Source organism: Amblyomma maculatum, chromosome 1, assembly GCF_055883805.1.
Source record: "Amblyomma maculatum isolate TAMU_Amacu chromosome 1, ASM5588380v1, whole genome shotgun sequence".
NCBI classification, from domain to species: Eukaryota; Metazoa; Arthropoda; class Arachnida; order Ixodida; family Ixodidae; genus Amblyomma; species Amblyomma maculatum.
The window spans coordinates 198,541,574-198,565,584 of record NC_139344.1 but is presented as its reverse complement, the minus strand read 5'-3'; the positions used below and the strand labels follow the sequence as shown (position 1 = coordinate 198,565,584).

Genomic DNA, 24,011 nt, shown 5'->3' with positions numbered 1-24,011 from the left:
AACTGGTTCCAGATGCCTGCCAATCAGTAGACAATGGGCCCAATTGGTGGTCAAGTGAAATCAACGGGTTCTAGCTGGCTTTCAGTTGGGAGTCAGCTCATACCAGCTGGTAAACCAACTGATCTCTGTCACTGCTGTTGAGATCAGTTGTGGGTTTTATTAAGCTGAGCATGAGCAGTGAAAGCTGTGACAAAAGCAATAAATTATTAGTTAGAGATCGCGACTGCTCATAACCGACAGCTGCCTCAGTAATTTGTCACTGCCAAGAGTGGAGACACAAAATTCTCAGGCGCGTCAACCAACATACCAAGAAACTCTCCCAGCAAAAGGCTTGAAAACTCTTACTGAAACATAAATAGGTACCTTTATTCACTTGCTTAAAGGTGAAACGAAAAAAAAAAAAAAAATGCACGAATACATGCCCCATTCAAAAGTAGGATTCCTGTGAAATGTCTAAACTTATATTTTCTTCGTTGTGTAAACATGTAATGATTCCTTAAGCTTCGCCTTATAGCCGCGATAGCAGTTGGAAAGAAAAGTGCATGTAAGCCAAAGAGGATCCGCATGGGTATGTTGCTGGGCGAGTTGGTTATTCATTGCCAGAGAAAGAACGCTATAACAGACGACGGACCAGGAAGAGGAGGACATGTGTGTGTGTCCTCCTCTTCCTGGTCCGTCGTCTGCTATAGCGTTCTTTCTCCGCATGGGGAGCCAGCAAATATGAGCCATTAACGCTGTCCCATAATACACTTAAGGTGTCCACCCTATTTTTTTCCCCACTGCCATGTACGGCAGCAGCGACTTTTCAGTGGAATGAGCTGCATATGCTATCTCGTAAAATGTAAATTATTCTGTAAATTGAAAGCAGAAAGGTGTGTGATAGTACATGCAAAAGTGCTTTCTTCTGTTTTAAGAGTGAAAATTATGTGCAAAATGCAAATTATACTGTCTTTGTAAACGTGGACAGTCTGTATAAATGTAAACGTATATGTATTATTGTTTATTTGAGTGAGCTAAACTTAAATTTTGTGCCAGTTCAGTAAAGAGGTCATTTTCTACAGCCACTACAATTTCGAAAAGATTTATCTCCGCGCATTATGACAGTATTTGAAGTAATAAATATTATTTGCTGTAGTTTTAAGTAGGCATATAGAACATAATATTGCACCTTCTGTAGAAACACTACCTCAGGCGAGCTTCAATTTGTCTCACTGGATGATTTCACAAAACTATTACCTATATGACTAGGTAGCATATTTACAGTAAGAATTCGCAAACAGCTTATGAACAAGACCCATCTCCATTTCGTCTGTGTTCCTATGCAGCCAAATGTCCTTCGCTACCCAATTAGCCAAGAAAATAACCACTCGAGCAATTTATTTTTCACGAATGCACATTCCAATTTTTAAGGGAGGATGAAGTGTCCCCCTCCCACCCCCCACCATTTCAGAATAGTTCAGTCTAGATACCAGTCTGCCCGTGTGCTCTGCAGGAAAATATATGCTCAGGCGATGTTCATAAAATGTCCGCAGATTCTTCGAGTACATATCGCATGTGGTTTCTGTAGGAAATTCTAAAATGCGGCCAGGTCTCAGACATGACAACAGGGTCGGGGTATGGAGGGGGGGTTATAGGGGCCCTCTTAATTTGTTTTTTAACCTGGCCCACCACTGTTAATCTGGCCTTGGCCATGTGCCTAAATTCCAGCAATAAGCTTAAACATTTTCAATGTGAGCACAACTGGTATGGAACTAAAAATTCAAGGCTTACATGTAGTTCTGAGCCAGAGATTGGTTGATTGGCATGATTCCCGACATGTTGTAGACGAGTACGGCAGCACTTGGCATGGGGTGTTGCTGTGATGATGCCTGACGCCCTGTTCTCCTCTGTGTTCTGCCTCTTCCCTTCTGCAAAAGAAAAAAAAAAAAGAAAGAAAGAAAAAAAAAGAAAGAAGACAGTCTCTTCACCTTCTAGCTCAAGCTTTCTACTCTTCAGACTATCTTATACAAAAAGAACTCAGTATTTTTCCATTTCAATCTGAATTGCTGCAATTCTGCACGAGACAATGACGCGTTTACGGAACATCAGCTATAAAAGTAAAAGCAAGGAATACCGCAAAAATACGGACATAAAATTTCATCTCGCATTAATTTTATTCTCTCTGGTACACTTGCATCTACAAGTGCAGTTCACTGTGATCACTTAAGAGGTGTAAATGCACAAGTTTAGTCAATTAGCTGTGGCTCTAGAGTAGCAGTCAGGCCAATGTTGCTAATTCTAGGAGTTCATAATTTTTATTTGGCAACAATCAATACACCTACAACTACTAAGGAGACAAAGCACCATAAAATTTAATGTGTTGTGGATAAAATGGTCACCAAGAACATGAAGGAACTGGAAGCCAAACTTTATCATTGCTACACTGCATCATGCAGTTGTTTGCATTACAAGAAGCACATTTAAACATAGCTGCTTTGTGCTAAATTATGTCCTACTTTCTTGAAAGCATAGTGACTATAATTGCTTTACAAAAGATATGACTGGACAGTAATCAGGAATCGGAGCACCGCTATGAGCAATATAAAGCAGATCAAGTGAGCAACGAGAGCGCTGAAAGCAGGACTAGCTCTGCGTGCCTGCAGGAGCTAGATCAAATGCTGGCACTGGGCACTTTAGTAGCAGCAGACATGTGGCCCGTATCAAGCAGGAACCAGTGGCCTAATTGAGAGCACCTCAAAGTCGTACAATCACAAAAGAGAAGTTTACCCGTTCTTTGTAATAGAAGGAGGAAATGGAGACATCTTGTGGCTGTGCAGTCGCTGTACCTGGGCTGTGCGGCGCGTACAGACTGACCAAGGACGAAGTCGAGGGAGGCCGACTTGCTTTGTGCTGTGAAGCCAGGTACGCACCCAATGCACTCAACGAACGTGGTGTAACCTCTGTGGGGGCATTCATCTTCTGAAGGTGGGATGGCCGTGTGAAGCACACAAGGTAATCTGACAAAACAAGAGGCCTTCTAAATTCAATACACTGCAACAGAAGACTCAAACAAAAGATAAATGAAAATCAGGTGTTCTTAGGGGCACACACAAAGAGGGCACCATTGTGCAGAACAGGGGCACAGAATAAGGTTGCAATACTAACTTGACTTGTGCCACAACAAAATGACCTGCTGCAGTATTTATCTCAACATGTCAACTGCACAACCTTTGTGCTGCACAGATTCGCTGCCAGACTGTCCACACTGAGTGGCAATACTGAACCAACAGCTCTTCAGACCTCAGTGGCCAAATAAATATTTTCCTCTACAAAGACAACAGATGCACACCAGACTCATAGGAGGCTCTGATGCACTACCCAGACCTAGAGGTCCAAAGAAGCATCATCAATCAAGCTTTGGCTGCCTCAGAGTCCCAGGAAACTACAGCGGACACCTATGAGAGAAAGAGGGGGAAGAGGACAAAGTCCTGCAACCCTCTGGTTGACTGACTCTGAAATAAACTTTTACACCTGCCCATCTATACAAATATAAAGAAGAGGATGGGACAGCAAACATAGTAAGTGGTTTGGTTTGTTTGTGGTGCTTAAAGCCCCAAAGCAACTCAGGCTATGAGAGACACCGTAGTAGAGGGTTGCGGAAATTTTGGCCACCTGGGATTCTTTAACGTGCACTGACATCACACAGCATACGGGCTTGCTTTTTGCCTCCACCGAAAAGCAGCCGCCGCGGCCAGGATTCGGTCCCACATCCTTGGGAACAGTAGTCGAGTGCCCTAACCACTGCGCCACCATGGCGGGGTAAATATAGTAAGTGGTTTTGCACGAAAGGATCAAGCCGACAAAAAAAGGCGGCTGTGATTTCCAACCTGCATGCTATTTCACATAACCTCAAAAAAATACAAGATTGGGAGTGTACAAGGTATTTCCAGCACCCAGCAGGGCAGCCTCATTAGCCACAGTTGGCAGTCCTTACTTTTATTTGAAACTTTATCTACCTCTTGGATGACAATGAGCAAATGGTTTGCACAATTTTTGTGCTGTTGAAGAGCCCTGTAAAAGGAGTGGGGCTAAGTCATGCTTGCCACAGAATAGCTTTTTGTCCCTGCTCCCTGTATATTTTTCTGCATTAGAAAAGCTAAAATAAAGACTGAATTGAACTGACAACTGTGCCTGTCCAATTAAACACAGAAATACAATACAATTTGTGAAGTACAAAAAAGTTATGTATGTGTTCCCCTCCTACATGTACAAACGGTTTTCCAGCCAAACTGACTGTTCCATAAACGAGATGAAGGGAACATGCTTACAGCCTTATTATGAAATCTGCAAGGCCTAGCTCAGCACTGGAATTTAGTGCCACTGCATGCCTCTACATGAACAATGCTCTGCCACATTCTGCAACATGAATTTGTACACAAGAGAGGTACAAGTGGCATCGGTTATCCAGGAAGGCGAAAAATGCATGGGCAAGGTGTCAACCACATTGTCAGAAAAAAAAAAAAGTGCAGTTGGTGGCAAACAGTTAATAATACTAGTACAATCCAAGCAGTACACGTTCTAGCCTATAAGAAAAAGAGAAGCATTAGAATCTAAATAAAGGTTTAATGTTCAATGTTACGTCGCAGAATGGGATACTACAAGTAAGTGCAAGAACATCAACAATTATAGCATTTATTTCTTGCCTTTTCCAAATATATATATTTTTTTACTGACTCTGCAAATGCTTTAACGTATTTTTATTGAGAGAGCGTTAAAGGCCCTGTTCTCCAGAAAATCCAGCGCCGGCATTGTGAGTGAAAAATCACGAGCATGCCTCTGGCAGGTGGTAACTGGCAGGTGGTAACTGGCAGGTGGCAACTGGAAGGTGGAATAGCCAGGCACTGATTGGTCAGCAGGTTGTAAACACCACATGACAGGGCTGAGTTGCAGCACCTAACCCGGGCAGCTTTTTTTTGAGGTGGGAGGGCGAGATCAAAATCTAACCTTCCAGGGACCTCTGCTCCCGAGTCCAACACACTAGCCCTTGATCACGATGGCAAGTTCACAAGACTTGATTAAAGTGTTTCTTTATAATTTATGTTGGGTGGTCTTCCACAAATTGTGGCAGGTTATGACTGTACGCTAATGAGCATGTGCAAGATAACAAAGGCACAAATGAAGGTATTCTAGTGATTAAGGGGGACACGACTCTTAAAGCTACTTTTCCAATTTTTGACCAAATTTGATAAAACCTGGTATTCTGATTCAGTTTCTTGCACTGATTTCAAATATGTAACTATTTTTCCAATTGCTCAATTAGTTCAAGAGATAATGAGATTAATTGTTCATAATTTGCAGAAACAATTAAAAAATAACCGCACCATAAAAAGCTAACAGGGATGCATTGCTAGATACTAGAAAGCATAACGAATACAATGTTACGAGCACTTTTTTGATATAACAAATATTAGCGATGTCTAAAGCAGTTCAAAGTTCACTGTTCCAAATGTGGGTCCCCTCCTGTTTGATTTAGAGCAAAATTGAAAACTGAACTGCTATAACTTCGCTAATACTTGTTATAGCAAAAAAGTACTCCTAACATTTTATTCATTATGCTTTTTAGTGTCCATGTGAAATTTTTATAATGCAGTTATTTTTTCATTGTTTCTGCAAATTATGAACAATTAATTAATTCCATTTATCTTTTGAACTAATTGGCCAATCGGAAAAAAGTTACATATTTGAAATCAGAGCAAGAAACTGAATCAGAATACCAGGTTTTATTGAATTTGGACAAAAAATTGGGAAAAATAGTTTTAAGAGCCATGTCCAGTGCACATACGCAAAACAGCATCCACAAGAGGAGCTGCAGATGGGAGAAAATTAATGCTGTTGCATCATACCTATATTAAAGGCAGAACTTTATAGTCCTCCACACTTTCTACCCGACTTTTGCTTCAAATCTAATAAGAGTTTGCTTCCTTTCTGGTCCTTTGAGAGAGTATGCTTCCTTTTCAGGTGCGAAAACCACTTTTGCTTGCCTATATGGTCGTGTTGATCTGCACCGACTTCGGTCAGCTTGCCGTAGTGCTTTTGCTGCCTTGATTTCTCATCCCAGCTCTCTGTTTGCGTTAGAAATGCTGACCTTGGTATGTCCAATAAAGTATGGTACGGTAAAATATGAAACGGTATGCGAAGTTTTAACATCCTGAAACTCATGCATGCAGGCTATAAAGGACGTAGTGGAAATCTCCAGATGAGTTTTCACCACCTGGGTATCTTTTAATGTGAACTTTATATTGCACAAAACACAGGCTTTTTTTGTTTTTTTTTCTTTTGCATTATCCCCTAAAAATGATTGCTGCAGCAGGGGTTTGTTCACATGACCTCTGGTATATAGTCAAACATGGATATTGCCACGAACCATTCAAATCTGGTGTCACTAGCAGGTGAATTTGAATGAGGCTGTAAAATAGCTCAATATACAAAAGATGACAAAAAATAAGCTTACCTGTGACCTACAAGCAAACATACATTGCACCCATGCTAGTGACACAAGTCGTCATCCCATATCTCAATAAAGGCTACCACGATGTCTGCACATGGCCTGGCATGTTATCGTGATTGGCGGCACATATGCCGGCTGTTCACAAATGTATAAAAGCTCGCGTTGATACTCTGTACATTGATTTGGTGTTAGTTTGAGGCTGCCAGTAGGCACCTCTTAATAAAGCCTCCTGCTCCATGCCTCAGTGTCTGTATAAAACACCTGCCTGCCGGCACACTGCTCACTAGGCGTTGATAGGCCCAATATGCTTCGCATCAAAGCCACACAGGGTGTTTCTATTCACGTGTTTCACAGACTGGCGCGCCGCCACATGGCGAAAAGTGTCCCTATATGTGTAATGATCACCTGTAGCGGCGGCTAGCGGTGACGGCTTTTGGCGTTCTTTCTCTGGTTATGTGCAGTGCTTGTGCAACATTTTTCAATTTACCAGCCAGATTATCGTCAGAGTTACTTCGTAGTTGAGAGGAACCTTGATGCAGACAAAAAAAAAAAAGTATTTTGCTTCATAGGGAGACAATCTATCAAGCAAGTCATTAGCGAGACGTCAAGTTTGGTTGAGTGCGAAGTTTCTAGATGTATAAGCAAACTTTGCTCTGAAATATGTTCTGCTGAAAATGATAAACATTCCACTGCTCTTTCTTTTTACAAATCATAGAAGTCACTGCCCAGTGTGAGATATATTATTTGGTAGGGAACATCTCACCTTCACACACCGCATCATTTTCACTAGAGCTTTCCCAGGTAGCACCGAACATTAAAATAATGTTATAAATTTGTTATCTAAGTTGCCTGAATGTTGCTTAACATTCTGTAACATAAAAATAACATTAGTAGAACACATTTTGCTAATATTGACTTTTGAATGTTATGATAATGTTATTCAATGTTTATGTTGCATTGTAAACATTATTTTAATGTAATGTTACAAACAAATGTTGTTCTAATATTGTCTCCTAAACAAAGTAATATTTGGATCATAGCTATAAAACAACATAGCATATATATTTCAAACACTGTGTCCCAGCACTTTTACCTTTTTTCTTCCAGTAACCATGTTTTTTCAATAACACATCTTTGCAACTAGATGGGTTGGTTTGGTTTGTGGGGTTTAACGTCCCAAAGCGACTCAGGCTATGAGAGACGCCGTAGTGGAGGACTCTGGAAATTTCGACCACCTGGGGTTTTTTAACGTGCACTGACATCGCACAGCACACGGGCACCGTGCTTTTCGCCTCCATCGAAAAGCGGCCGCCGGGGCCGGGATTCGATCCCGCATCCTTGGGAACAGTAGTCGAGCGCCGTAACCACTGCGCCACCCCGGCCTTTTGCAACTAGAGCTTTGAGATGATGCCCACCATAAAATGCAAGCACAGCCCCAATATTTTGCAAGAACATATTGCTTATTATCCATTCGCCACTATCACTCATGGAACATCCGTCGGCGATGGATATAAAAGGTTGACTCTATGCTATTTGTTCAGAGGTGAGTGTAGGAATGGTGTTGTATTATTGAGTTGTGTTGTATTGTGGTCTTTGTAAAGCGTGGAAGTTGTGTACCATCACGAGCAGTAGCTTACATGCTCGTGCAAGGTTGCTCTACTTTCTCACGAATGTTACATTTTTGTTGCATAAATATTAGATTTATGTTGTTTAAATGTTAATGGGAACATTATATCAATATTTATATGTAACACTGCTAAAACATTAGAAGGAAAGGACATTAACAACATCAAAATAATGTTTGACTGAAACAAAAATGTAACATTGCTCTAATGTTTCGGTGGTACCTGGGTTGTTCGGACAATATTATGTCTTGTGCTTTTATTAGGAGGTTCTAGCTCGGCGAGATGATGATTGCGCAAGTTCACTTTTCTTTCCCAAATATTATTTGTGATCAGCAATTAATAAAGTCGTTTACATGGGGATCGAACATCCACGGTGTTCGCGGCGCTAACAGTGTACACCTGCGAATTCTTAATTAGTTTGAGCATTGGCGAAAACAACGAGTGGGTGTGTTTAAAAGTTATGTACTGCATTTTCTATTTCGCTACCTCAGCTTGCGTTCATACAGTCGGTAGCTGGAAGTGCGAGTAAATGATAAATGTTGTTTTAAGGAAAAATTGATTTCCGAGGTTGACCTTGGACCATAGTCAGTGCCGCGCGGATTCCGGCCTGAGTTTCGTTGTGGTAATCGCATGACAAGCAGCAGATTGAACCTTATATGCCAAAGGTGCGGTGAACCTCACAGTGGAGGAAGGGGGCCAGTGAATTTCGATCATCAGATGACGCTCACTAACATCGCACACTATACGCTTGTATGCTCGCCGCTATTGCCTCCTCTTAAATGCGCAATCGCCGTGGCTGAAAAAAAAAAAAAAAAAAGCTGCCCCATCCTGCGCCGCACATATTTACAATATCAGATTAGCATTGCAGGTAATTGCAATATTCATTAAATAAATCAGCAAGGGGGGAGCAAGGTCTTTCTACTGCTCGAATAGCATTACCTACGCTGCAATATTTTCTGTATCCGGCTTTTGCACTAAATTTACTTCCTTCAAGCACTTTGTCGAGTAGCAGATATGGGGAACGATCTCCCATCGTCCCCTTTAAAGTCGGCTTTCCCTCGCGGTAGTGACTCTAGCTATCGCGAAATGGTGTCAGCATTGGTGGTTACCATTAACTATCGAGAGATGGCACCAGCGTCACGGTAGCTGGAGAATCACAGGAGCCTTCTCCCCCCCCCCACACTCACGCACGCCAGAAAGAGAGTTCTCTTCAGCATCGAGAACTGGATGCGAGCGGACGTTTCCTTGCGGCACTCCGCAGTCGCCGGCGAGGTGAAGCCTCGCGGGACTTATCTCGCTTGCCCGTCTTGTCCGGCCTCAAAGTTTATCCCCTGCTCTAGCGTGGGTGAACGTTCACACCTGTAGCCTTGTTGGTGAGTCAGGCGACCTGTATTCATTAGCATGTTTTATTGCTAGCTGGCGTTGTTGTTATTGCAGCAATAAATGCCTGTTTGTTGTCAGCACGTGTTGTTCCTTTGTTCTCAAGAGCAAGGCCCGCTGTGGTCAGCGTGCGCTTGGCAGCGCACGCGACCATTGGGTGGGGTCCGTGGTTTTGACTGTCAGCCGTGACTAAGCGGGGAAAACGCATTTATCCCCCTATTAAAACCCCACACGGGGCACATTGTTATTGTCAGCGTCTTCAATGTGCCCCTGCAAACATAAAAGAATGAACGCACGGGCATTTCATACCAAGCCAGAAAACCTTTCAGAAATGGATGTGTGGGAGCTGTGAGGCAGCCATGATTATAGTGCCTAGAATATACTTGCTAGTGTGCCGTGCGGAGGGGTCTCTCAATGGGAGGAGGTGGCCGCGCCGGCGATGCCTTCCAACTTTGGCCGCCAGGGGCACTGCTCATCGTAAAGGCACCGTCGACGCCGCCGGCCGCCGGCGCGCCCTTGATTTGCCGCAGTTGCGCTGGCCGAGCCATCAGTGGTTCGAGCGCTTTGGGAGCGTCTACGCTGTTCTTTTGTTTTAGTCGTTCTGTTCCTTGCATTCATTTGAGAGAATTAAATTTGCAACGACTAATGATGCTAAAAATAAAGCATCAGGGCAGGGAAAAGACATATGTTTCATGTCGCTCCTTCGGAGTGGCTACCGCTCGAATCAGGACTAGGTTTCTATGTTCGGTGTGCCATCGGACCCTGCGCAGCTTGCATAGTGGAAGCGGCTGATTAAAAGACAGGACCGCAAGTTGACTTCAACGTGTGTTGTCTGCGAAAAATATTTTGAGGAGAGCTACATCGAGAGAATGTTCAAAGTGACGGTGAACGGCATCGTCAACGAGCTCGCTAGAGATAGACCACGCCTTAAGCCCGAAACCGCGCCAACGCTATTCGACTATTATTCGAACCATCTTCTGCCTAAGAAGACATCGAAAAGGAAGTTGAGGAACCTCTGTGACCAACCGGCCTCTAAACGACAAAAGCGCAGTGCCAGTAATGCCAGTGGTGCAGACGACAGCCACGTACCATCAAGGATGTTTGACAATGCTTCCAAGGAGCCGGCAGCAGAAAAGCCGAGCGAGAACTCATGCCCGCAGCAGCAGACGTGCAGCTTTGAACCTCAGGATCCGTTTGACTCAATTTACATCCCTGCAACTTGGACCAAATTAACCGAAGCACCTGCTAGCTCTGTAGCCTACGCGCATTATCGAGCCGGAAAAAAAAAAAAAGAACTTTGCCACTTTGTACATAGAAAAAATTATAACTTTTGGAAGCTTGAAGCCTGAATGCAGTTCTGTGAATGCTACAGTGTCTATTCTTGGAAAAGAAAAAAAAACAACCACGTACAATACAACAGTATCTAAAGCTGAAGAGCTATAGGCAGAGTGCACTGGAGGGTACGTTTTTGTTCCGGATGTGGCCTGCAACCAGCTGATTCAGGAAGCATATCATTCATGGGAATGTATTTTGCAGAAAACGTGTCGCTTGACCGTCAACTCTGAAAGGGTTAGCTGCGCTTAATGCAAATACCAGCGGAAGCTTACACAAGATGCGCAGAAAGAAGGAAACATGCAACCAGCCAAAGATATGCTGTAACATTTCTCGTGCTTTGAGAAGAGCTAAGAGAAAACTGGCATGGAGCGCAGAAGCAAGTGGCTCTATTGAAAGCGCAAAATGAGGTGCTAATAAGTGAGTCTGCGGTTGAAGCTTTTTTTTTTAATCCCGCGCGTGACCTAGACAATTGTGACCGTACAACAACCACTCGGCTGCTCAAACCGCGAAGCCGAAACTGGTGAAGAAAGTAAAATTAATTATAAATTACTTAGCGGTGGTAAGCGAAAAACCACGTGGAGAATTATACAGGAATATCTAGCGCATCATTAGCAAGTGAAAAAAAAAAAAATACCACAAAAAATTGGTATCATACTACTTTAAAATTATTGCGGTGTCATATGAGAGGCCTTCCTCCAAAACCTTTAGCGGCACATTTCTATATTTTTACTTGTTTATTGTTGCTGCGCCTTTTTGCTCAAATTTTACTGTATTGTAGACTTTGTAAAAAAAAAAAAAAATCAATGATACAATCACACACTTTTGTTTCTTGCCTTTCCTTCCGTTACAAAAGAAAGCACACCGCATAATAATCATTTATGTATGAAGCAACAATTAAGTCACTTCCTAATAAGACACATGAATAAAGAGTAAGAACAAAAACTGAAGTCAGATTCAGACTGCTTGTGTTTATTGTCGCATGCGATCTTTGAAAACATGCGCGTGTGCCATATGTTATGAAAAAGCAAGATCACCCTTCTTTTCTGTAGCATATATGTGACGCTATGAAACGTCACTAACTTGATATATATCACCTTAGCAATAAGCATGACTGAAGTGCAGAAACGTCGACGTAACCTATCCGAAAGCATGAGGCCCATATTGACGTTCGTAGCACTTGACTGCGGCATCGCGATATACCATAGACCATAAACAAAGACCGAAGAGTAAATAAAATTCAAAGTTCGATTAATGAACAGTGTAAAATATTAAGGGTATTTTCTGATACCTGTTTCACACGGACAATAACAGTCATCGTCGATCTGTTCCGGGTTAGATCGCGATTGAGAATATATAGTTGCCATAATTCGGGACAACCACCTGGGATATGAGCTGACGGAGCGCTCACTCAGAAGGAAGATGCATACGATATTGTACATCCGCGATCGCGATGCATGGATCGCAATCGAGTGGCTTCAGATCAAATAAAATCGTCATAGGAATATTTCATAGCAATATATTGAACCCGGCCCGGACTCGATCGTTTAATCAAAACAAAGTATTGCAACCAACGTGTCAACTTTAGGTGCTTGTTTCAAATTTTTTGTCTTGCTGGATATCAGAAAGTCAATATGTGTTCTGCTTAACACCTTATCCGGTTCAGCTGAATAAATAAAACAGTAAGATATAGCAGACATATATATGGACCCGGCAGTATTTGTTAAACGCTTCCTCGAGCGCTATTTCAGCGTATGATTTTCTTCGCACAGTATTAGGACGGTACGATTGTCTTCCACCAAGACTGTTTTTAGACAAAAAGTGCGCTCAAACTGTCAAGAGACAGGTTTCGCAATGAAAAGCGCGGCGCACTATCCGGACCTATATGCCGCCTATGCTGCCAAGGCCGCGAACGCGGAGCGATAGCACCTTAGCTATTGGCAGCGCCGCCCCGCAGTGGCGGCGGGAAGGCATCACCGCGGCGGCCACGCGAGCGCGCGCCCTCGGCACACTAGCCAGTATATTCTAGGCACTATACCGCGATCATACAGTTGCCCGCCATATTGCACGTCTGGTGGCGCCCTCTATAGGCCATGAAACACGCGAATACAACCAGTCACTGGCTATCATAAGATGTCTAATCTTGTTAACAGTACACTATAAATAGGCTAATTGGTATGTTAAAGTTGAGGTACAGATGTTTGTCGCAATGCCTTTGGTGAAAAAGCATGGCAGTTGAAGCCGTCATTAGGATTCATTTAGATACAAGAGACACAGTTTGACAGCACTAGTGCGGCTAACAGTTGCCCAAGCTGCGCAGCTGACCCAACTCCACACACAAAAAGTGACTGAAGTGCATTGTCAAGAGAAGCACCACTTAAAGGGGTACAGCGCATAGTTTGATATACAGACAGACTGGTAAAATTGTAGTTCAGTATATTGCATGACTTTCCTGCACACATAATTTAAGGGGAAAATATGTACATAAAATATAGCCAGAAATTTGAAATATTCAGGCTCAAATATATACTGTGCTTGGATTATGGCTAATAAAGCAGTTAGTAGCCTGCATCTGTGTGCCCTCCATGTGTCTTTCTCACCATAGTCATCTGGTTGTGCTGTGCTATATAAATAATACATCACCATCATCATCATCATCAGCTGGATTATACCCACTGCAGGGTGAAGGCCTCTCCCATACTCCAACTAACCCAGTCCTCTGCTAGCTGCATCCACTTGACCCCAGAGAAATTCTTAACCTCGTCTGCCCACAAAGCTGGCGTCAAAATGGCGGCTGACCGCATGTTTTCTTTGATTTATGGGTAGAAGGATGGACGACTTTCTAAAAAATAACAAAAATCTCAACTTTTTCTTCTGTATTGAACCCTCCCCTCAAACTGACGTCAATTTTTCACTAATAAAAGTGGGCTCATTACACGAGTAAATACAGTATTTCCGCCTAGCGCTTTTGCTGAAGACTGGCCAGTGACGACATGGCATGACGCGTCCTGAAACTTCTGCACAGTGAAACCCGTATGCACACAAGAGCTGACGCGAACGCCCCTATCATCATTCTGTTTCGCTCGCAGATTCCAAACTGCAAGCAAAATTGACACGTAAAAGGGCAAATATAAAATGCGGTCTGTCTCGGCTAAAGTTTTAGTTCTCGTGCAACTGTCAAGGTGGCTCCTGGTACTTGCCTGCAGCGTGCGAGGACTTCGTTAAATCGAAAGTGCGGCATAAAATTATATTGTTCAATCGCAAAAAAAATACATGGTTTTCAATAGGGCAGAGATTGGGAAATTAAAATAAAATGTATTAAAAAAGGTTCGTTACATTGAGGTTCAACTGTAATTATGTTGCATCAACTTGCACCATGGGTCATGTTCCTACTTCAAATGTGGATTCTGCCACTATAAAAAAATCACATAGCCACTCCTTATCCTCGCCACTCACCTCTTCCTGGGCTAGAGCAAAATATCTGTTCTCAAACCAGAGTCTAAACTTCTGCCCATTTTTCCTTCCTGCTAACCAGTCGAGCCACTCATGCTTTTTTTTTTTTTTTTTTTCAAATCCAAGATAATTCTGAACCTCATGGCCCTGCAGCACCTGCAGCAGACTTTTCCCACCATGCTTTGATTCTGTGCAATATATTAAGAGGCATGCATAATATTATGCACTTCATTTTCTTCTCTTCAGGCTCCATCAGGTCCACTTCTTGAGTTTACGAAAGAAGGTATACGTGACTGAAAACAAGTTCTTACAAATTCTGTTGTTAGTTGTCTCCCAGCTATTTCTGAAGTCTATACCATCTTACTCTTTTATGCATTTTTTTTTCACCCAATTTCAAGCAATTAGTACAAAGTAGTACCACTATTTCATCTAGCATCTTCAGCTTTTCAACCTGTCATCAGGCGTAAATGATAGCACACCTGCCTGCACTATATAAAAACTTGTTTCTTACTTCTGGTATAGTACTTTGACCAAAAATTGAAAAGTTTTACTGTTTCAATTCAATGATCGCAGGCACAAGCAGAACCAAAATTACCACTTTACTGTGAACTTCCAAGCAAGCATCCCTATACATGCAAGAGTCCCCCTAATTGCATTGACAATTTCACATTTCTGCGCCGTTCTGGCAAAGCCCCCCCCCCCCTCCCTCTTTCTCCTTCCTCCCTTATCACGCAACTGTTGCAGCTCTATTAGAGGTATGATTAGATTAGAAGTGATTAAAGGTACGCGCCGTGGCAGTTTTGACTGGCGGAGACGTGGTGGTAGTTTCTAGTGCACACGCTGCACAATGAACTTTCAAGAATATCACAAACAAAAAGGGCACATTTTCGGGGTTGACTTGCCTTGATGCGCACATGCCCAAAGGCTGACAGAAGGCGTCTGATGACCACCGTGAGTGAGACATCCGATGCTCGCGCACTAAAGAGCACAAGGTTGTAGTCTAGGCAGGAGTTGCAACCAAAATGAAATAAGACAATCGCTAACATATTTAAATGGCGCACCGAGAGAAAACAGCGGCGGCACGTTGTTTAGTTTGTGTAAGCCGTGGCAGCGTAGCGAGAACACTTGATGGCAGTGCATCGACGTCTCGGCTATATCTCGGCACACACCTTCAAGCCCAATGAGAGAGGATATTAAATCAATAAGCACTGCACTCTATTTTTTATTCTAGAGGCAAAATTTGTTGTCACTATCTTGTTTTTTGGCGCCATTCCGGGATAGCCCCTCCATTCACTTTTCCAGTAATTTTGACCTGCAGAGAGGGGGCGCACTTGCTCGGCATTTTACAGTAGTTGAAAAAAAGGCTGGTGGTTATTCAGGTTATCAGAAACTACCTACCGGCTCCACAAAATCTTGCACCTGAAGTCCTTGGGAACGGCACACTAGAATCTTGGAAGGAACCATAGACAGCATAAGGGTGCTTGAGGCGCTCTGCAAGATAACCACTGTCTGAATCCTCAACCTCAGCAGACTCCTAGAAGACAGTAATAAAAACATAGCATAGTTAAAATCACAAATCACGCGAGTGGCTGACCCAGAATAGAAAATGTGAGCTACTTACAACACAGCTTTCAAGCGTTGCTACTAGCTGTCGTAAGCAGGGTTCTAAGCAATTGCGATTTCTTTTGACATGCTGTTCAGAAGTCGTTCTCAAAACCTAGAATGAAAGAAAGCATATTAAGTATATCTTTTTTTTCCAAGTCCAAGGCGCAAGTCATATAATGACACAAAAAGAGCTTTGTGGCTATAGTAAGACTCGGATGCATAATCAAGCAATATGATAACTGCTTTTTCATTTTGTGCATCATAGTTTCTAAACAGTCCGTGTGCAAAGAGCTCTCTTCTTTTTTACTTCTTACCAAGGAATTCCAAACTCTTACCAACTCTGTTAAGATGAACATTTCACAAGCTACTGCTTTCTTTTCAGTTTTGCACACAAAACCCAGAAAAAAAAGGTAACCCCAAGCAGCATGCAGAATTCTTGAAAATATTCTCTCTCAAAGTTTAAGAACATCCTTTAGTCTACTGCTCTGCTCACGTACAGCAGAGTCAACAGCCAATCTTGGGTATATCAAATTATTGCTTACATCGAACTCTCAGTATATCCCATAGAAAATGCCATGCAAAAGTATAGCAGCGTTATTTGCATGTGTCAAACTCCCTTTGAATAGAACATTCAATACATTGTATTGTGCGCCATACCAACACATGGGGTGCTTCCCCTAGAGGCACCCCAATCTTTGCATGTGGAGCCAGGTTGGCTGCTAGGCACCTGCTGGCAGTACCAACGCTGAAAATGCGGTGAAGTGAACATCGGGTCCGATTATAAGTGATCTTCAGTCTGGCGCACTGGCTTTCAATGCGACACCGTGTCACGCAGGGAAGCCCGAATTCTGCGCACTGTTGATTACTGTGCAGCGAAGCCAACCTTGCTAATCAAAGTCATGCAGCAGTTTTTGCATGGCTTGCTGATGGCAAAGCACAAATTTACTACACCCTGATTTTAATCGAGTTACCATTGTGCTTTTAGTATACCAGTATAGGCTAAATTCCAATCACACTTCTTGAGCGTCAGTGCTGTCAGCGTCATGCCACAGTGGGCATCAAAAGCAGTGCGCATCTACATGGCTGTAATGGTGCTGAGTACCATGCACCGGGGCGGTCTTTCTCTGCTCTCACGTAACTATATGTCAGCTCATGCTATATTGGAGCGTGCATCGAGAGGCAGATCCTCGTGCTCCACCACCGCTCCGTGCTGTGACGTAGGGCCACGTGACAGCGAGAGACAGCCATACAGCAATGAGAGACATACGTGGGTGAGCAGCTTCCGGCAGCGAGTGCGTGCACGCATGCTTCTCAGGTCGGTGCTGCTGGAGGTGCACTACAAATATACTGCTGGGCAAAACGTCATTGCAGAAAGTGCACCACTACCATGGGTACACCATATTCGCTCGTCTGGGTTCAAGAGGAGTTAATCTGTTGGCATGCTTTATATATTGAATTATTGATACATCCAACTATTTCACGATCTCCTTCCAGTTCGATATTCAGTAGAACCCCGCTGTTGCGAGAACGCTGGTGCTGCGTTTTCCCAGCTGCTACATTGCTGCGGTTGAGCCCTGGTATCACTTCCATGTATTAGAAACTTCGCTGTTATGCCATAACTTGGGAACGTTCTCACATGATATGTTGTGAATGAGCACCAAAAGCCGGCTCAAGTGGCAAGTGCTGACGACTTTTAAGGCAGCTTTGCCTGGCTTGGCCTGGACTGTTTTGACGTTTAGCTGCATGGAGTGGGCCTTCGCGCGCTGCATAATGTAGACGGCATTTGGGTAGGCTTCACCATCATTATTAGCAGTTTCTCCTTTTTCGTGCGCTCTGCTCATCTTTGTTCTTTTATACTAGCGATGTCGTGCGCTTCCTACTTTCATGGTTGACTCAAACGGGATTGCATGCAGCATGCGAGCGCAACAAGTAATCCCGTTCACGCGAACTGCAAATGCGGTTACTTTTATGTGGACAATGCCATTTGACCTCTGCGGTTCTGACTGTTGATGAAATAGTGGCTGAGAGCGTTAATGCGCACAGCAATGGAAACAGAGGATAGCAAACTGCTGCCGGAACCAACCTTTACGTCGACTGTAGCAGCAATAGCCCTGCAAGTTCTAGAGAAGCGCACTGTGCTCACGGGAGCGAGAAAATACCCTCGAAAGAGGGCCTTTAAGGATACGTTGAATAAATTAAAAAAAAAAAAAAATGCAGCAGACAATGGCACACGATTTCACATGATTTCGTCAAGCGACTGCACAGCAATTAACATGTGTTCTGTTTACCACTACACTCAGTTTACATATTATCATATTTCCTGGCTCACACGTTTTTATTTTTTCCGGTCTCATGAAAAACGTTATCAGCGGGGTTCCATTGTATCCACGACTGACTTTATATCATCACACATGCTCGTAAATTTGGTTGCTTCTGTCCAGCTAAAATTCTGATAAGCTCCAAAGATTTACAAGGTCAGGTCATGTTCACTTTAAAAAGAGTCTACCACATCAGTCAATTTGAATGCTCCATAGCTGAACAAAGAAGAGTACTGCAAGAAAAGTGACATTCTTAATTCATTACATTTAGTGTCTGTCACCAAGAATTCACATAAAGATCAAACCTTAGCAAGTCTGTTTTCCACGCTGCTGTCCACTGTAGTCCCCTTGAGAAATTGGAATGTCGGGCTGGCATTGTAAGGATAAAGTTGTGGAAACTGAAGCCTTAGCCTCAGAACGTGCATTCCCACGGTTATTGCAACACAGCAGACTCGTTTCTCAGCATCCAGCTGAAAACAAAACGAACATGTGCATTTAAGAGCAGCCCTGAGAATGAAGTTTCCATATATCAATTATATAACTGAAGGTGTTCTCCACAAATATTAGCCTGGAGAATGTGGTTCTGACACATAATCAAACACACTTGAAATGAAGAAATCAAAAAAAAAAAAAAAAAAAAAAAAAAAGGAACATTTTTCAAAAACAACAAAAAAAGCATCACAGTAGGTGAACAAATGTATTAGTAGTTAAAACCACAGCATAACTTATCTTGCAGAACTAAAATAAAAACTAACATAATTTTTAGAGAATCAGAGCTGGCACAATCTTTTCAGCACAGCCACTGGATAAAAATGCAAATAATGCAAGTTTTCACAAGAAACTAATGTGTGACTAGAAACGTTTTTATTCCAAATAATCATTTACACACCCATTCACAAATTTTGGGACCAAAAGATTGTTGTATTGCATTTCATAAAAGCCTAAAAATGCAGTTGAAATGAACATTTTACCTAAAACAATGAAGGATGCTAGTGCATCCAACTGAGAGCTGACCTCACAAAATTTTTTTTATTAACCAGCTGAGCTGATGTGTAGCTGGTACAGTGGGAGGGAGTAAACTAGAGACCAATGACAGAGGCCTTTGTCCTTACTATACATGTAGCTGAGCTGATGATGATAGTAATGACTATAGTCTGCCTGTTCATCTGCTGATCTTAAGTGACATGGCCTAAGTCTAAAATATGACTGTCTAATCAATGCTGTCACAGACATTCCTGGCAGGAAACACTTCTAGCATTGCCACTGCAGTGCCTGGAGCAGCATAAACGGCCACTGCGTGTCACGGCAGGATGGCATGAATTGAAACTACGCTGCTGGGCTATATTTCTGCAAAGGTGGACTTCCAATTGTTGTCGCACCCGAGATAGCGTGAAGACCTTAGGTGCGCTGGCAGCACTCTTCTATGTAATTCAGGTTCGGGGAGGTGTATATGAATGATCGCTGGCTTTGCGGGTCGAACCTCTTTGTGAGTACCCTCCTAGTTAATTGCTGCGAACATGCCCATGTCAGAATTAACGAGCGTTCGATGCCACAAAATTATGTGGCCGTCGGCTGGGCTGCCCTCCTAGTTTGGATTACCCCCATTTCAGAATTAATAGGGGCCGAATGAACAATATTTCACAGAATTCAGGTATCCAGGCTTAACTTATTTACCAGGCGAAAGCAATTTCCAAGCAATGAGCCATGTTTACTAATGGCTTATTCACCATTTCAGAAAAAAATGCACAGCGGAAATTTCTATGCCTCCTACTCCCCTAAACAAAATTATGTTGCAACTTGTACCTCTTGGATGATGACTTTAGGGATGTTGATGTTGAGGAGTGAGAACTCTCTCTCGAGGTCAGGTGGCGGGTGCTGAGGCAAGGGAGTGTCTCCTTTGCTTGAGAATGTGCCTGTGAACTTCGGAAACTCTGAAGAAATGGGCGTCGTAGGCACTTCAGCCACCATTGAAGCTGTCAGGGAAACTGTGTCATCCTCAGACACATCTTGGCCACACTGTTCCCAGTCAACCAAAAGAAACCAAGATTACCTAGCATGACATGACAGCTTAGCTCTCACCAAAAGGCTTAAAATACTTGAGCACACAAGCTATTGTGGACACTACAGCAAAAGTAATATTTGTGACAATAAAGGTTTGGCCTTGTTCAGTCGAAAGCAGAACAGAATGCATTGCAGCAGCTTTTAGAATAGTGTGAATATGAAGTTTTTCTGGCTGCAAAGTTACTATGAATATCAAATTCTTAACAAAATCAATTACTTTTAGCATAAATACCATTACCTTAAATTACAAATCAAACTCTTTTCTTAGAGAACAGAATGCATTGCAGCAGCTTTTAGAATAGTGTGAATATGAAGTTTTTCTGGCTGCAAAGTTACTATGAATATCAAATTCTTAACAAAATCAATTACTTTTAGCATAAATACCATTACCTTAAATTACAAATCAAACTCTTTTCTTAGCACTGCGCAGACATAAAAAGCAGGTTTACGGTACAGAAAATGTTATACTCAAGCTTTTACAGAACTCCAAGTTTGAGGTCTAATATATGAGTGTAAGACATGTGAGCTTACTGAAAATTATGTGACATGTAGACAAGCAGACATTCTTCTGCTCAACAAAATTTCATCAGACACTACTAAAGATATGTTTTTGCTAGGCACAGAGTGGATGGTACTGACAAATATTTATTAGCGGTGTGACATTAGAAGCCAGCTGCAATAAGTAGGGGTGCAACAGCTCAAATAGGAATTGTAGCAATTTTCACAGCAGCAAAATCTTAGCTTTGGAGCAGTATAATCCATATTCAGAGCACATCAGAGGGAAAAAAAACTGCTCTTTGCAGCATGAATTCAAATTTTGTAGTCGTTAAACAGGAAAGAAACCTTACTTTCGGCACACAAAAATGAAAATATGAGAATATCAGACCATATGAATGTGATCCAAAGGAAATCTAGCAAGGGCCACTTATCACCAGCGCTGTGTGCACCTATTTTTGTAAATAAGCATTTTGTACTGCAAGGTATGCTATCACAATAAAAAAAAATATATATATATAATGTAAGCCATAAAATTGAGGAGGCTGATTTTTCGAACTTCGAGGGCCGAATAAAAGTAGAAAAAGCTAGAGAATATGCTTTTCTTTTTTTTTTTTGCATCTAGCGCGGTTTGACAATCTTAATCACAGGATCTTATCTTAATTGCTCGCAAGACTCATACGACAATGTCTTACTGTCTGCAAAATCCACAGCTTGCCCCAAAAGAGCTTAATTTGAAGCCGTAACTGCGATCAGCTTGTGTCCAAAAGCAAAAACAAAACGTTGATTAAAAAGCTAACACAGAAAAAAAGACAAAAGAAAAACACTGACCGAAAGGCGAAAAGATAAATGCCGAAAGCAGGTAAGAAAGCAAGTTGTAAGCAAAGGAAACTGATGAACGAGCGTGCCTTCGGCCCGTAAATTATGCTTCCTATCTGGCGATGATTGAGTGGTTTTGACACAATATTTTGATTAAGGGGAGGTGGGCAATTACTCAGGATATCAGGTTATTTATTTCGTGCACAGAGCAGACTATAGCATTTCGATGTTGCAGCATTGATAAATGCTATTTCTGGCAGTCTTGGGCTCCACTGTGGCATTATAGAATTCAATAGCTAAGGCTGATGCGCGTTTCCCGACCTGCCGACACCTGAAATACATTTCACATGTATCACCTCCAGTTATATTGGCACAAGCATAAAAGCCATAACTGACGCACCTCCTACATTAGCTGACAATGGGAAAGTGAGTCTATTAACGAGACAGCATAAAAGTAACCTTGCTGTACATGAATGGCCTAACATATAGGAAACTTCCATGAGCCGCACAAAAAACTAGAGATACATCCAATGAAAGCATGCGGTGCTTAAAACACAGTTTTGAAGTATTGCTCTAAAATCACAAGTACCACAAAGGCCTTTTTCGTAGTGTGAAGCAGTAGCAGTGGTGCCTCGTCACAAATAACCCCTTTGCATTATGAGGATGCTTCACAGCACGGACAGTGACTCGTGCGGTGAAGCATCCTCAAACCACAACCGTTAAGAGAACTATAAAGTGGAGGAAGCACGTGAATCAAGACAGAAAAATGTGAGTAGGTGTTAAAACGGCGTGACACCATCTCAAAATAAAACTAAAAGGCCAGTAACGCATGCTGCAGTGTCTGAAACATATCATGGCAGCAGACAGTTGTCCCTGAGTATGGCAAACTTTTGCGGATAGTCAGGGCATTTTGGAGCAGCATGGCGCAAATATAACAAATTTCACGCTTATGGCGCAGAAATATGTAGCCGTATCAAAATGGTGCAACTGACACAGCTGCTGAGCCTCTGAATAAGAAGTGTGCAGTACAGTGCTTTGCAGCTGGAACCCAACAAGACATACTGCAAAACATACTGCATACTGCAGCTCCAGTTACACTGTTCTTTCCATGGTATTTCATAGTACTGAAAAATGAAATGTAGGCTACTTCAAGCTATTCACCATACTTCTATCATACTTCAAGAAGAATTGGTTGAATTGGTGCAGCAATTCCTCTGGAAGCAGTTTATTGATAGCAACACATCCAGCCAGTTTGATATAAAAACTTCACCATCTCAAATGACAAACAAACTGGTGGTTAACACCAGTGGCATCCAATGCATGTTCTCAAAACAATGGAACACAGCTTCACTTTCAGAAACTTTATGGAAAATGCTCCAGATGACACTGCTTGTGCTGGCAAGGTAGGCGTGACTTTTGCTGCCCCTGTTGATCAAGTTTTACTTGTGCAGTGAAGCAAACAAATACAACAAGAAAACGAGGCTAAGCTGCACGGTGCCTCCAGCAGTACACACAATTAAACGTGACTTCGCCCTACAGGATGCAGCCTTGCAGGCTCCACCCCTAATTCCTTGCAGCTTTAGTTTTTACAATCAGTATTTTTCTTATGCCTTAAAAGAGCAATCTTAAAAGAGACAATCTCTTCCAGTAGACAACAATGCTCAGTGTGAATGCAGTTGCAGTGGAAACATCGCAATAATACATGCTCACAGACGTGTCATGGTACATGCATAGAACACTGCCCGATAACATGCCAAAGATGTAGCTAGCCCTAATAGCCTAAATAAAGCCACTATTGGCTGCCGGCTGGTGACTTTGTCAATTATATGTTGCATTATTCAATCCGATCTAGTGTGTCTTCTTTCTGCAGTATCTTTTCTGGATGCGTCGTTGCAAGAAAAATAGAAGACCCGCTATTTTATGCTAACGTCATGTTCACACAGTTAGCAACAGATGTGCTTTCCATAATACAGTGGAACATGATGGTCTTGAAGTAAATAATCATATTTCAAAAGCTTTGCACCAATATATGGGTACACCTGGTGGTAACTAAGGTAATGCACCAGACAAGTATCAGAAATAGACTTTTCGTGTGTAAGTGCCCGCAGTGGAACACAATTTTGACACAATGTAAAGGTGAATAAAGTTTGGAAGATACAAAACAAAATCTGCAGCCCAAAGGAGCTTAATTTAGTTGGCATAAGCAAATTGCATTTTCAATCATTCCTGCAACATAGCAATACACTGAAATGCATATGCTTTAAAAATCAAGCTTGCATTATTAGTTCTGACATCACAATTAACACTACAAGCTTAGGCACTACCATAATCCCAAACATAGCCTTTACTGAAAATGAGAACAGAACTGAACTTTGGCCCTTCAATGACTAAAAATGACAATGTGGTGCTCCTTTCAGACCAGAGAACATAGCACAG

General features: G+C 42.3%; 1 protein-coding gene across 2 annotated transcripts in view; it reads right to left on the bottom strand.

Annotated features, from left to right (window-relative positions):
• Wdr59 (WD repeat domain 59) overlaps nt 1-24,011 on the bottom strand; it is a 74,483-nt gene that overhangs the window by 32,299 nt on the left and 18,173 nt on the right. For both annotated transcript variants that reach the window (XM_084589998.1, XM_084589999.1), the window contains exons 12-17: nt 20,004-20,216; nt 18,506-18,670; nt 15,899-15,994; nt 15,676-15,811; nt 2,767-2,996; nt 1,771-1,907 (exon numbers count right to left, since the gene is read on the bottom strand). In XM_084589998.1, coding sequence (XP_084446124.1) covers nt 1,771-1,907; nt 2,767-2,996; nt 15,676-15,811; nt 15,899-15,994; nt 18,506-18,670; nt 20,004-20,216 — 977 coding nt within the window. The remainder of the gene's footprint in view (nt 1-1,770; nt 1,908-2,766; nt 2,997-15,675; nt 15,812-15,898; nt 15,995-18,505; nt 18,671-20,003; nt 20,217-24,011) is intronic.